The 14,055-nt window shown below is 38.7% G+C and overlaps 1 protein-coding gene and 1 pseudogene across 2 annotated transcripts in view; both read left to right on the top strand.

The window, feature by feature from the left end:
• The window catches only part of PIP5K1B (phosphatidylinositol-4-phosphate 5-kinase type 1 beta), a gene marked incomplete at both ends in the record, with an annotated part of 190,551 nt that overhangs the window by 66,454 nt on the left and 110,042 nt on the right, over nucleotides 1-14,055 (top strand). The window contains one exon of the mRNA XM_079706716.1: nucleotides 1,488-1,640. Within this exon, the coding sequence (XP_079562842.1) occupies nucleotides 1,488-1,640 (153 nt within the window). The remainder of the gene's footprint in view (nucleotides 1-1,487; nucleotides 1,641-14,055) is intronic.
• LOC307054943 (M-phase inducer phosphatase 3-like) lies at nucleotides 7,513-8,891 on the top strand (annotated as a pseudogene). Its single transcript has one exon. The product of its transcript is annotated as an M-phase inducer phosphatase 3-like (transcript).

A 14,055-nucleotide genomic window follows, 5' to 3' on the forward strand; every position in this document is an offset into this window, starting at 1 on the left:
ATACTCTGTTATAATATAATGCTAGTCTAGTTTCTATTCTCAAGAAAATAAGGGGGTTTTTTAGAATAAGTTTTATTCAGTGGTAGTCAACCAGGTAAAGGTAGCATGGAGGTTGTTTCCGATAGAGGAAAATGCAAAAGCCAAGAGTATGTGGCACACTTAAGAAAACGAGAAATAGTTCTCTGTGTTTACAGGTAGAGTTTGAGGAGAGAAGTGATGAGAGAGAAGGCTGGAGACAGGACTCCATCATTTATGGATTCAAATGCTCTCTTAAGAAACTTGGGTATTCTCTTGGTATTGGGTATTCTCTTCTTTGTAACCAGTGGAACCCATGTTTACATGTTGAAAGGTGTGAAGGCGTGGAAGGCTATGCAATTCAGAAAGATCTCTAGTCTCCTGGTGGAGAATGCACAGGGGGGTCAAGAATGGATAGTTGAGAACAGGTGGAGCTTGCCTTAGTAATCAAGGCATGAAACGATGAAACCACTGAACTTCGGGTATTGGAAAAAGAGATGCCATGAAGGGGGCAGATATTATCAATAGTCTGGATATGGAATGTGAAGAAATGTGAGGCATCAAAGAGGATGCCCAAGTTTCTGGTTTGGGGAGCAAAATAAAGATAATGATGCATCAAGATAATGATGCTTCCATTATCTAAGATAGAGGAAAAGGGGAGAAGATGGAGGATGGGAGAGGAGGCAGATGATCTAGAGTCACCATGTATAGTTGTACAGGGTGTGCACTGCCCAAGAACACCTGGCTAAGGTGAAGGAATGAAGACCAGAATCCATTCCTTCATCTATTCACCAACCTGTATCTGGTCCAGAGCTGCATCTGCCAGGAAAAAGAGTTCCCTCTTTCTAATTACTACAGAGTCACCACAAGGGCTAACCACAGGCCTGAGATGAACTTGCTTTTGAACTTGTTACATGTGCAGTGTTTCTGGTATAACGAAATAGAAATGTCTATTGAAAAGTTAGGCATACAGGTCTGGATCCCTAGAGAGAGATCTGAGCTGGAGATTCAGAGGTTAGAGTCATTTCCTTGTTGAAACCATGAGTGGATGACCTCCCTTGGGAGAGTAAATAATGAGAAGAGAATAGGTGTTGGTGTCAAGTGACAAATACACAGTGTGGATCACACCTTCTGTTGTTATTCTATGGGTACTTGTTGGAAACAAAGCACCTTGGTCAATACCACTGTTGGAGTTGTCTCATTGGACAAATATGGTGATTGTGATTCTGTCATACTGGGAGTGGAGGAGGGCATGTTGTTTCCCATTGTAGAATTATTAAGGTAAATGGATCAAGTAAATGTTTAGAAATCTCAAAAGAGCCTTCTTAGCATACGTGGAGTCTCCTTTTAAAGCTCTTGGAGAGGGCTTCCTATTTTAACATGGCCAAGATATGTAACACTGTGATATTTCTTCCTTGTATGCATCATACACATTAAATGTATTTTTACTATTTATTTATTTGCTCTTGTAGTATTCCATATGCAGTGAACCTCTAATAGAGCTGTCTAACCCTGGAGCCAGTGGATCCTTGTTTTTTGTGACCAGTGATGATGAATTTATCATCAAAACAGTTCAGCATAAAGAAGCAGAGTTCCTTCAGAAGCTCCTGCCAGGCTATTACATGGTAAGTAACTGCACATACTTAAAGCTTCGACTTAAGGTTTAATTACTTTCCTCCACAGTTTTCTTTTATACGTTTTTTTCAGTGGCTCTTTGGCATGTTTCCTTCTCTTTGGTGAGCTTTATTTTGCATTTAGAGTATACTATGACATTCATTGAATAGATTTTTAAAAGTAAGTAGAACTGAGTAGTAGAGCATAGCTGTTGACTGACTCAGTCCCGGGCTTACATCCCACTCAGCCATCAGCTAACTACGTGAATAAGGTAAGCTCTGAGCCTCAGTCTCCTCAGTCTTTGAAGGCTGGGAAACACCTATCTTCCATGGTTGTCGTAATAAAGAAAGGATCTAGGATGTAAGATAAAGGAACCAATGCATTGCAGAGCTCTTTGCCGCAGTACATAGCACTTATATGAGTAGTTAACATTCATTGAGGGCTAAACCCTGTGTTAAAACACAGCTGTAAGTGCTTTGCATACAGTAACTCATTTAATTCTCACAGCATCTTAGATACTTCAGTCATTGCCATTTTATAGATGAAGTAGTTGAGACAAAGATAAATGGAATCACTTGCCAAGGGTTATTTAGCTAGTGGGCTGTAGAAGTGGAGCTTGAATACAAGCAGTAGGGTTCCAGAGGCTGCATCTTTAACCCCTGCACCATGTACTGGCATACATTCCATATTAGCTATTCTTAGCCATTACACTTCAGAATTGAGGATTTCATCGGTTAAATATAACGTGGTAATCGCCTTCCATGTAATGTTTTAGAGACAAAGAAACAATAACCTAGCCCAGGTGGATTTGCTAGACATTTAGACCAGATTTTTAAGAAATAAACACTTTTCCTCAGTAGTTTTGTCATTTTCATACCGCTGGTTTCTTTGTACTTTCATAGCAGTTATTAATTTTTTGTGATTAGAATGGCTACAGGAAGAAGTTTGGATTTCAGAAGCCCCAGTTCTGCCATTCATTTGCTATGAGAGGTGATAACTGTCATCTTTGTTTCAAAACAAAATTGATGAGATATGCCACTTAGTATGTAAAAATATTATTTAGTTCCAACATCAGATAAGACAACAATTAAATGCTATAAATTAGTCCCACATATAAATATAGGAATCAAAAATCTAAACAAAAATATTAGTGGGCAGCATATACAGATTTTAAAAGGTTTTGATCCTGAACAACACTGGGAAATATTTTTTAGCACAAATTATCTACTTATGTCAGAGAAAATAGAAAATACAGAAAAGAAAAAAAAAATGCAACCAACTATATTTATTTTCTCAGAAATACATATTACTAATATTTGGTATATCTCTTTTCAAATGTATTCTAGTCATATACAGATTTTTAAATAATTTAAAATGGCAGTCAAACTGACAGCACTCTTTACTAATCTGCTAAGTGAGTAAATCTTAAACTTCTATACTTCTAAGCTTAGGTAGAGTAGTCTCTTATTATAAAACTACATTGTCCAATATCGTAGCCATTAGCCATATATGGCTATTAAATTTAAATTAATTAAAATTAAATAAAAATTTAAAATTTAGCTGAACAAGTAATTTTATCCCAATCATGTAAGCTAGTATAACAAACAATAGAATTCATCCCACTAAGAAGAAGAAATGTGAACATTATGTGGTTGTCCATATAGAGATTGAGGAGAAATTAAGGCACTCAAAGTTCAGTATCTTCTCTCAATTCTTAAAATTGGCATGGAAGTTTTTAACATAATAAGTAAATAAATGAACATATACATATTATACATTTATCAGTCTCCAAGAGTTCACATAATGTCTAATGGAGAAGAACAAAAGCTCTTTCACTGGAAGTAATAGAAAAAGTAAGGATGCCCTCCATCAATTGTCCTTTCTGACATATTTGCTAAAATTTCTATCAATAACTTTGAGTACAAAAAAAAAAGAAAAGTATAAATACTGTTCTCTGCAAATTATACAATTGAAAATGAGCAAAATTTCAAGAAAATAAGCCAGTAGTTTCTAGAGGTAATGAGAATCCAGTAGATTTTGGGGATATATGATAAATCTACAAAATCTATCATATTCCATTATGTAGATCATATAAAGTTGGAGGGTATAAGGGGGAAAAAAGAATCCCATTCATGATGGCAATAATTTATAATGATTATTATTAGAGAAAAAAATACATAAATGAAGACATACTATAATTCTGATTGGGAAAGCAGATATAACATATGAACAACAATCCAAAAAGAATTCTTGTAATAAGAACTCAAATACTTACGTCTATAAAAACAAATGAACAAGACCAATATGAAGGAAACTACAAAATGTTATTCAAGGACATAAACAAACTTCTGAAATAATGAAGAAATGTGCATCATTCTTGAGCTCAGAATTGTAAACATTTTAATTCCCCCCATACCAACTTATAAATCCAGTCAAATTCCAATCAAAAATTCCAACAGGATTTTTTTCCCTGAACTTGACAAAGCTGGCTCATTTGAAAGTGAAAAGAAATATTATTTTAAGAGCATTTTAAAAAACAAACAGTGGAAGGCAAAAGTTGACAAACTTTTGGACAAGGAATGGCAAAACATTTTCAGGAAAAAAGAAAAATGGTGGGCCTGCCGTAACATACACCAAAAATATGTAAATCTATAGTAATATTAAAGATGTAGCATTAGTACAGTTCTAGACAGAAAGATTAATGGATTCAAATAAAGAGTCCAGAAATATTTGACATTTTATTGTATGATATAGGAGGGACTTAAACACAATTGAGAGAGGACAGACTGTTCAACAAATGGTTACCCATTTCGGAAAAAAATTAAATCCCCTATTTCAGATCTTTCCCACACACAAAATTGCTTCCAGGCAAGGGAAACAAAAGCAGAAATAAACAAACAGGACTACATCAAACAAAAACACTTTTGCACAATGAAAGAAACTATCAATAAAATGAAAAATGAATGAGAAGAGATATTCAGAAGTGGTATACATGATAAGGTGTTAATATCAAAGATATACAAAGAAGGGACGGTCCAGGATCCTGACAAGTTGCGGCGGGGATAAGGGAGGAGGGGGGCGTTGGCTGCCTCTTCTAGGTGCTAAGGCATGCAGGTGGACCTGGATCCAAAGGAGCCTCTCCATATCGACCAGGCCCAGAGAACATTGCCCAGCTGGAGGACCGAGCAGAGCACAGAAGGCCGGCCACCCTGTGCCTTTAGATTGGAGAATTTAACCCATCTATATGTAAGGATCTTGGTGCTTAGGCGAGGTGTCAAGACTGAGGCTCTGAGGTGGGAGAGCCGAGTTCAGGACATTGGACCACCAGAGACCCCAAGCCCCGTGTAATCTCAATCGGCAAGAGCTCTCCCAGAGATCTCTGTCTCAAAGCTAAGACCCAGCTCCACTCAATGACCAGCAATCTCCGGTGCTGGACACCCCATGCCAAACAACTAGCAAGACAGGAACACAACCCCAACCATTAGCAGAAAGGCTGCCTAAAATCATAATAAGGTCACAGCCCCCCAAAACACACCACTGGATGCAGTCCTGCCCACCAGAAAGACAAGATCCAGCCTCATCTGCCAGAACACAGGCATCAGTCCCCTCCACCAGGAAGCCTACACAACCCACTGAACCAACCTTAGCCACCGGGGGCAGACACCAAAAACAACGGGAACTACGAACCTGCAGCCTGCAAAAAGGAGACACCAAACACAGTAAGTTAAGCAAAATGAGAAGACAGAGAAATAGGCAGCATATGAAGGAGGAAAGTAAAAACCCAGCAGACCAAACCAATGAAGAGGAAATAGGTAGTCTACCTGAAAAAGAATTCAGAGTAATGTTAGTAAAGATGATCCAAAATCTTGGATTTAGAATGGAGAAAATACAAGAAATGTTTAACAAGGGCCTAGAAGAACTAAAGAGCAAACAAACACTGATGAACAACACAATAAATGAAATCAAAAATTCTCTAAAAAGAGTCAATAGCAGCATAACTGAGGCAGAAGAACAGATAAGTGACCTGGAAGATAAAAGAGTGGAAATAACTAATGCAGAGCAGAGTAAAGAAAAAAGAATGAAAAGAATTGAGGAGAGTCTCAGAGACCTCTAGGACAACAGTAAACCCACCAACATTCAAATTATAGGGGTCCCAGAAAAAGAAGACAGAAAGGGTCTGAGAAAATATTTGAAGAGATTATACTTGAAAACTTCCCTAATATGGGAAAGGAAATAGTCAATCAAGTCCCGGAAGCACAGAGAGTCCCATACATGATAAATCCAAGGAGAAACATGCCAAGGCATATATTAATCAAACTATTAAAAATTAAATACAAAGAAAAAATATTAAAAGCAGCAAGGGAAGAGCAACAAATAACATACAAGGGAATCCCCATAAGGTTAACAGCTGAAATTTCAGCAGTAATTCTGCAAGCCAGAAGGGAGTGGCAGGACATATTTAAAATGGTGAAAGGGAAAAACCTACAACAAGATTACTCTACCCAGCACGGATCTCATTCAGATTCGATGGAAAAATTAAAACCTTTACAGACAAGAAAAAGCTAAGAGATTTCAGCACCACCAACCCAGCTTTACAACAAATGCTAAAGGAACTTCCCTAGGCAGGAAACACAGAGAAGGAAAAGACCTACAATAACAAACCCAAAACAATTAAGAAAATGGTAATAGGAACATACATATCGAGAATTACCTTAAATGTAAATGGATTAAATGCTCCAACCAAAAGACAAAGACTGGCTGAATGGATACAAAAACAAGACCCATATATATGCTGTCTACAAGAGACCCACTTCAGACCTAGGGACACATACAGACTGAAAGTGAGGGGATGGAAAAAGATATTCCATGCAAACGGAAATCAAAAGAAAGCTGGAGTAACAATTCTCATATCAGACAAAATGGACTTTAAAATAAAGACTATTACAAGAGACGAAGAAGGACACTACATAATGATCAAAGAATCAATCCAAGAAGAAGATATAACAGTTGTAAATATGTACGCATCCAATGTAGGAGCACCTCAATACACAAGGCAAATCCTCACAGCCATTAAAGGGGAAATCGACAGTAACGCAATCATAGTAGGGGACTTTGACACCTCACTTTCACCAGTGGACAGATCAACCAAAATGAAAATAAATAAGGAAACACAAGCTTTAAATGACACATTAAACAAGATGGACTTAATTGATATCTATAGGACATTCCATCCAAAAACAACAGAATACACTTTCTTCTCAAGTGCTCATGGAACATTCTCCAGGGTAGATCATTCCTTGGTTCCAAATCAAGCCTTGGTAAATTTAAGAAAATTGAAATCATATCAGGTATCTTTACTGACCACAGTGCTATGAGAGTAGATATCAATTACAGGAAAAAAACTGTAAAAAATACAAACACATGGAGCCTAAACAATGCACTACTAAATAACCAAGAGATCACTGAAGAAATCAAAGAAGAAATAAAAAATACCTAGAAACAAATGACAATAAAAACACGACGACCCAAAACCTATGGGATGCAGAAAAATCAGTTCTAAGGGAGAAGTTTATAGCAATACAATCCTACCTCAGGAAACAAGAATAATCTCAAACAACCTAACCTTACACCTAAAGCAATTAGAGAAAGAAGAACGAAAAAAAAAAAAAATTAGCAGAAGGAAAGAAATCATAAAGAACAGATCAGGACAGTCCGCTGAGAGAAGCAGAGAAGCCAGACTCCAGCCTAACTGGTCGAGAGGCATAGCTGTCGTCTGGTCGAATCGCCTCCTTTCCCCAGATTTCCTTGAATTCTGCTAGAGTCTTCACTTGTGTGTGATTCCCTGCCTATTTCTCTTCCTCCTGAAGTGAGAACTCAGAGACCATGTCTGCAGAATTCTTTTCATCTACAAGAGAGGAAGGAAGCCCTGGCTCAGGACCTAGTTTTAGGTCCAATCAGAGGAAGATATTAAACCTGCTCCTGGAGAGAGATACTTCCTTTTCCATCAGTTCAGATCTCCCTAGAACCCCAGTGGAGAAGAAACTTTTTGGTGATTCTGCAAACCTAAGCATTTTGTCTGGAGAAACCCCCAAACGTTGCCTTAATCTTTCGAATCTTAGCAGCAGGGAGATGTCTGCCACTCAGTTTACCACTTCTTCAGATCTTGATGAAACTGGTCACTTGGATTCTACAGGACCTGAGGAAATACAGTTAGCTGGGATGAATTATCACCAACACCTTGTAAAATGCAGCCCAACACAGCTGCTTTTTAGCACTCCGAATGCTTTGGACCATGGCCACAGGAAGAAAGATGCAATATGTAGCTCATCCGCAAATAAAGAGAATGAAAACAGCACTTCAAAGCCCTTGGAGTGGTGGGTACCCAGGAACCTGAGGTCTCCTCTTTTTCTACTGGACAATGGAAACTTGGTGGAAAGTGAAATGAAACATCTGGACAGTCCTATTACTACAGTTTCAAATTAGATAAAAATCCAGAGCTAGGAGAAAACCAGACAGAGGAGATTTCAGATGAATTGATGGTTTTCTCTGGAAGATCAAGAGGCCAAGGCATCTGTGAACAGGAGCTGCCTGTATCGCTCCTCTTCATTGCCACTCCTCTTCATTGCCAGACAGTTTGAACAGTCCAAGACTGAAGCAGATGGTAAAATTCAAGGACAACACAATACCAGATAAAGTAAAAAAGAAGTATTGTTCTAGCCACAAAGAGCTCAGGAAGGGCTTAGGTATAAAGAAAATGGTCTCCCTCTGTGACATTAATATGACTCAGATGCTGGAGGAAGATTCTAACCAGGGGCCTCTGATTGGTGATTTCTCCAAGGTATGTGCACTGCCGACCGTGTCAGGGAGACACCAAGATCTGAAGTACGTCAACCCAGAAACAGTGGCTGCCTTGCTTTTGGGGAAGTTCCAGGGTCTGTTAGAGAAATTTTATATCATCGATTGCCGCTATCCATATGAGTACCTGGGAGGACACATCCAGGTACCGCTCTCTGAGACAAGAGGACAGGGCTGTGAACCAGTATCCTGCACTGTACTACCCAGAGCTGTATATCCTCAGAGGGGGCTACAGAGACTTCTTTCCAGAATATATGGAGCTGTGCGAACCACAGAGCTACTGCCCTATGCATCACCAGGACCATAAGGCTGAGCTGCTGAGGTGTCGAAACCAGAGCAAAGCATGGGGAGGGGAGTGGCAGCTGCAGGAACAGATTGCCTTGCTGGTGAAGGATGTGAGCCCATGATACCAGATCACCCACTGGCTGCCTAGGACTCACCAAAAGACACTGTAGAAACCCTAAGCAGAAAGAGGCCATCTTCTATGCAGCTAAATCCAAGATGTTAAAAGATGTCAGCAAACCAACAGGCTGCCAAACTACTGAAATCCCAGGCCTGGGGACTGGTTAGGTGTCAGTAGAGCTGCTGGCTGGTGGGAAGTCCTGGAGCTGGCTCTATAACGCTGGAGCCTTGGGTTGCAGAGAGATTTGTGTTGCTTCAGGGAGCTGTTGCATTCCTCTTCCTAATAGCTCGAGTCTCCTCAGAGGTCAGCCACATCTTTTTCCCCGTGGGCTTCTGGCTATTCAAGAGAGAGTTGCCCATCTTCTTTCTCTATATTTTCCTTCTTTGTTTCCCTCTCTCACCTTTTTTTAAAATGGGAAAATAAACATTGAAGAATGAGAAAAAAAAGAAAGAAAGAACAGATCAGAAATAAATGAAAAAGGAATGAAGGAAACGAGAGCACAGATCAATAAAACCAAAAGCTGGTTCTTTGAGAAGATAAACAAAATTGATAAACCATTAGCCAGACTCATCAAGAAAAAAAGGGAAAAGACTCAAATCAACAGAATTAGAAATGAAGAAGGAGAAGTAACAACTGACACTGCAGAAATACAAAGGATCATGAGAGATTACTACAAGCAAATATATGCCAATAAAATGGACAAATTCTTAGAAAAGCACAACCTTCCGAGACTGAACCCGGAAGAAATAGAAAATATAAACAGACCAATCACAAGCACTGAAATTGAAACTGTGATTAAAAATCTTCCAACAAACAAAAACCCAGGACCAGATGGCTTCATAGGTGAATTCTATGAAACATTTAGAGAAGAGCTAACATGTACCCTTCTCAAACTCTTCCAAAATATAGCAGAGAGAGGAACACTCCCAAACTCATTCTACGAGGCCACCATCAAAACCAGACAAAGATGGCCACCTGATACCAAAACCAGACAAAGATGTCACAAAAAAAGAAAACTACAGGCCAATATCACTGATGCACATAGATGCAAAAATCCTCAACAAAATACTAGCAAACAGAATCCAACAGCACATTAGAAGGATCATACACCATGATGAAGTGGGATTTATCCCAGGGGTACAAGGATTCTTCAATATATGCAAATCAATCAATGTGATACACCATATTAACAAACTGAAGGAGAAAAACCATGATACTCTCAATGGATGCTGAAAAAGCTTTTGACAAAATTCAACACCCATTTATGATAAAAACCCCCCAGAAAGTAGGCATAGAGGGAACTTACCTCAACATAATAAAGGCCATATATGACACACCCACAGCCAACATCGTTCTCAATGGTGAAAAACTGAAACTGTTTCCACTAAGATCAGGAACATGACAAGGTTGCCCACACTCACCACTATTTTTCAACATAGTTTTGGAAGTTTTAGCTACAACAATCAGAGAAGAAACGAAATAAAAGGAATCCAAATCAGAAAAGAAGAAGTAAAACTGTCACTGTTTGCAGATGACATGATACTATACATAGAGAATCCTAAAGATGCCACCAGAAAACTATTAGGCTAATCAATGAATTTGGTAAAGAAGCAGGATACAAAATTAATGCACAGAAATCTCTTGCATTCCTATACACTAATGATGAAAATTCTGAAGGAGAAATTAAGGAAACACTCCCATTTACCATTGCAACAAAAAGAATAAAATACTGAGGAATAAACCTACCTAAGGATACAAAAGACCTGTATGCAGAAAACTATAAGACACTGAGGAAAGAAATTAAAGAGGTTACAAACAGATGGAGAGATATACCATGTTCTTGGATTGGAAGAATCAACATTATGAAAATGACTGTACTACCCAGAGCAATCCACAGATTCAATGCAATGCCTATCAAACTACCTATGGCATTTTTCACAGAACTAGAACAAAAAATTTCACAATTTGTATGGAAACACAAAAGACCCCGAATAGCCAAAGCAATCTTGAGAAATAGAAACAGAGCTGGAGGAATCAGGCTCCTAGACTTCGGACTATACTACAAAGCTACAGTAATCAAGACAGTATGGTACTAGCACAAAAACAGAAATATCGATCAAAGGAACAGGATAGAAAGTCCAGAACTAAACCCATGCACATATGGTCACCTTATCTTTGATAAAGGGGGCAAGAATATACAGTGGAGAAAAGATCACCTCTTCAATAAGTGGTGCTGGGAAAACTGGACAGCTACATGTAAAAGAAAGAAATTAGAACACGCCCCAACACCATACACAAAAATAAACAAAAAATGGATTAAAGACCTAAGTGTAAAGCCAGGCACTATAAAACTCTTAGAGGAAAACATAGGCCGAACACTCTATGACATAAATCACAGCAAGATCCTTTTTGACCTACTTCCTAGAGAAATAGAAATAAAAACAAAAGTAAACAAATGGGACCTAATGAAACTTAAAAGCTTTTGCACAGCAAAGGAAACCATAAACAAGACAAAGACAACCCTCAGAATGGGAGAAAATATTTGCAAACAGAGCAACTAACAAAGATCAATCTCTAAAATATACAAGCAGCTCATGCAGCTCAATATCAAAAAAACAAACAACCCAATCCAAAGATGGACAGAAGACCTAAATAGACATTTCTCCAAAGAAGGTATGTAGATTGGCAACAAACACATGAAAGGATGCTCAACATCACTAATCATTAGAGAAATGCAAATCAAAACTACAATGGCGTATCACCTCACACTGGTCAGAATGGCCATCATCAAAAATTCTGCAAACAGTAAATGCTGGAGAGGGTGTGGAGAAAAGGGAACCCTCTTGCACTGTTGATTGGAATGTAAATTGATATAGCCACTATGTAGAACAGTATGGACATTCCTTAAAAAACTACAAATAGAACTACCATATGACCCAGCAATCCCACTACTGGGCATATACCCTGAGAAAACCATAAATCAAAAAGAGTCATGTACCACAGTGTTCACTGTAGCACCATTTACAGTAGCCAGGACATGGAAGCAACCTAAGTGTCCATCAACAGATGAATGGATAAAGAAGATGTGGCACATATACACAGTGGAATATTACTCAGCCATAAAAAGAAACTAAATTGAGTTATTTGTAGTGAGGTGGGTGGACCTAGAGACTGTCATACAGAATGAAGTAAGTCAGAAAGAGAAAGCAAATACCGTATGCTAACATATATATGGAATCTAAAAAGAAAAGTTGGTTCTGATGAACCTAGGGGCAGGACAGGAATAAAGACACAGATGTAGTAAATGGACTTGAGGATGCGGAGAGGGGGAAGGGTAAGCTCGGATGATTTGAGAGAGTGGCATGGACATATATACGCTACCAAATGTAAAATAGTTAGCTAGTGGGAAGCAGCCGCATAGCACAGGGAGATCAGCTCTGTGCTTTGTGACCATCTGGGAGGGGATAGGGAGGGTGGGAGGGAGACGCAAGAGGGAGGGCATATGGGGATATATGTATATGTATAGCTGATTTACTTTGTTATAAAACAGAAACTAACACAACATTGTAAAGCAATTATACTCCAATAAAGATGTTAAAAAAATATATACAAAGAACTCATACAACTCAACATGAAAAATTAATAATAAACAACCCAATTTAAAAATGTTAGAAAATGGTCAGAAACGGGCACATGAAAAGGTGCTCTATATTGTTAATTATTAGAGAAATGCAAATCAAAACTATTACAATGAGGTATCACCTCAAACCAGTCAGATGGCCATCATTAAAAAGCCTATAAATAATAAATGCTGGAGAGGGTGTGCAGAAAAAGGAACCCTCCTACACCGTTGATGGGAATGTGAATTGGTGCAGCCACTACAGAGAACAGTATGACGATTCCTTAAGAAATTAAAAATAGAACTACCGTATGATTCTGCAATCCCACTCTTGGGCATATATTTGGAGAAAACTCTAATTTGAAAAGATGCAACCCAGCATTCATGTTAGCACTTTTTACAATAGCCAAAACATGGAGGCAGCCATGTGTCCCTCGACAGATGAATGGATAAAGAAGATGTGGCACATACATACATAATGGAATATTATTTAGCCATAAAAAAGTGAAAAATAATGCCATTTGCAGCAACATGGATAGACCTAGAGATTATCATACTAAGTGAAGTAAGTCAGAGAAAAAAATATCATATGGTATCACTTATATGTGGAATCTTAAAAAAGGATACAAGTGAACATTTTTACAAAACAGAAACAGACTCACATACATAGAAAACAAACTTATGGTTACCAAAGGGGGAAGGGGGTGGAGGGATAAATTAGGAGCTTGGGATTAACAGACACACACTACTTCATATAGAATAGATAAAGAACAAGGTCCTACTGTATAGCCCACGGAACTATACTCAGTACCTTCTAAGAACCTACAATGAAAAAGAATCTGAAAAAGTACATATATATATACACACACACACACACACACACACACACACACACATGCATATAAAATTGAACCACTTTGCTATACAACAGAAACTAACACAACATTGTAAATCAGTTATATTTCAATAAAAAATAAAAATCGGGGCTTCCCTGGTGGCGCAGTAGTCGAGAGTCTGCCTGCCGATGCAGGGGACACGGGTTCGTGCCCCAGTCCAGGAGGATCCCACATGCCACGGAGCGGCTGGGCCCGTGAGCCATGGCCGCTGAGCCTGCACGTCCAGAGCCTGTGCTCCGCAACGGGAGAGGCCACAACAGTGAGAGGCCCCAACAGTGAGAGGCCCGCGTACCGCAAACAAACAAACAAACAAACAAATAAATAAAAATCGGCAGAGGATCTGAATAGGCATTTTTCGAAAGAAGATATACAGATGGCACAGAAAAAGACGGTTAATATCACTAATCACCAGAGAGATGCAAATCAAAACCACAGTGAGCTATCACATCACATCCATCAGAGTGGGTATTATCAAAAAGACAATAAATAATAAGCGTTGGCAAGGATGTAGAGAAAAGGGAACTCTCATGCCCATTGGTGGGAATGTAAATTAGTGTAGCCACTATGGAAGACAGTATGGAGATTCCTCAGAAAATTAAAACTAGAACTACTGTTTGATCCAGCAATTCCACTCCTGGGATTTATCCAAGGGA

The sequence above is a fragment of the Hyperoodon ampullatus genome (assembly GCF_949752795.1).
Source record: "Hyperoodon ampullatus genome assembly, chromosome: 6".
NCBI classification, from domain to species: domain Eukaryota; kingdom Metazoa; phylum Chordata; class Mammalia; order Artiodactyla; family Ziphiidae; genus Hyperoodon; species Hyperoodon ampullatus.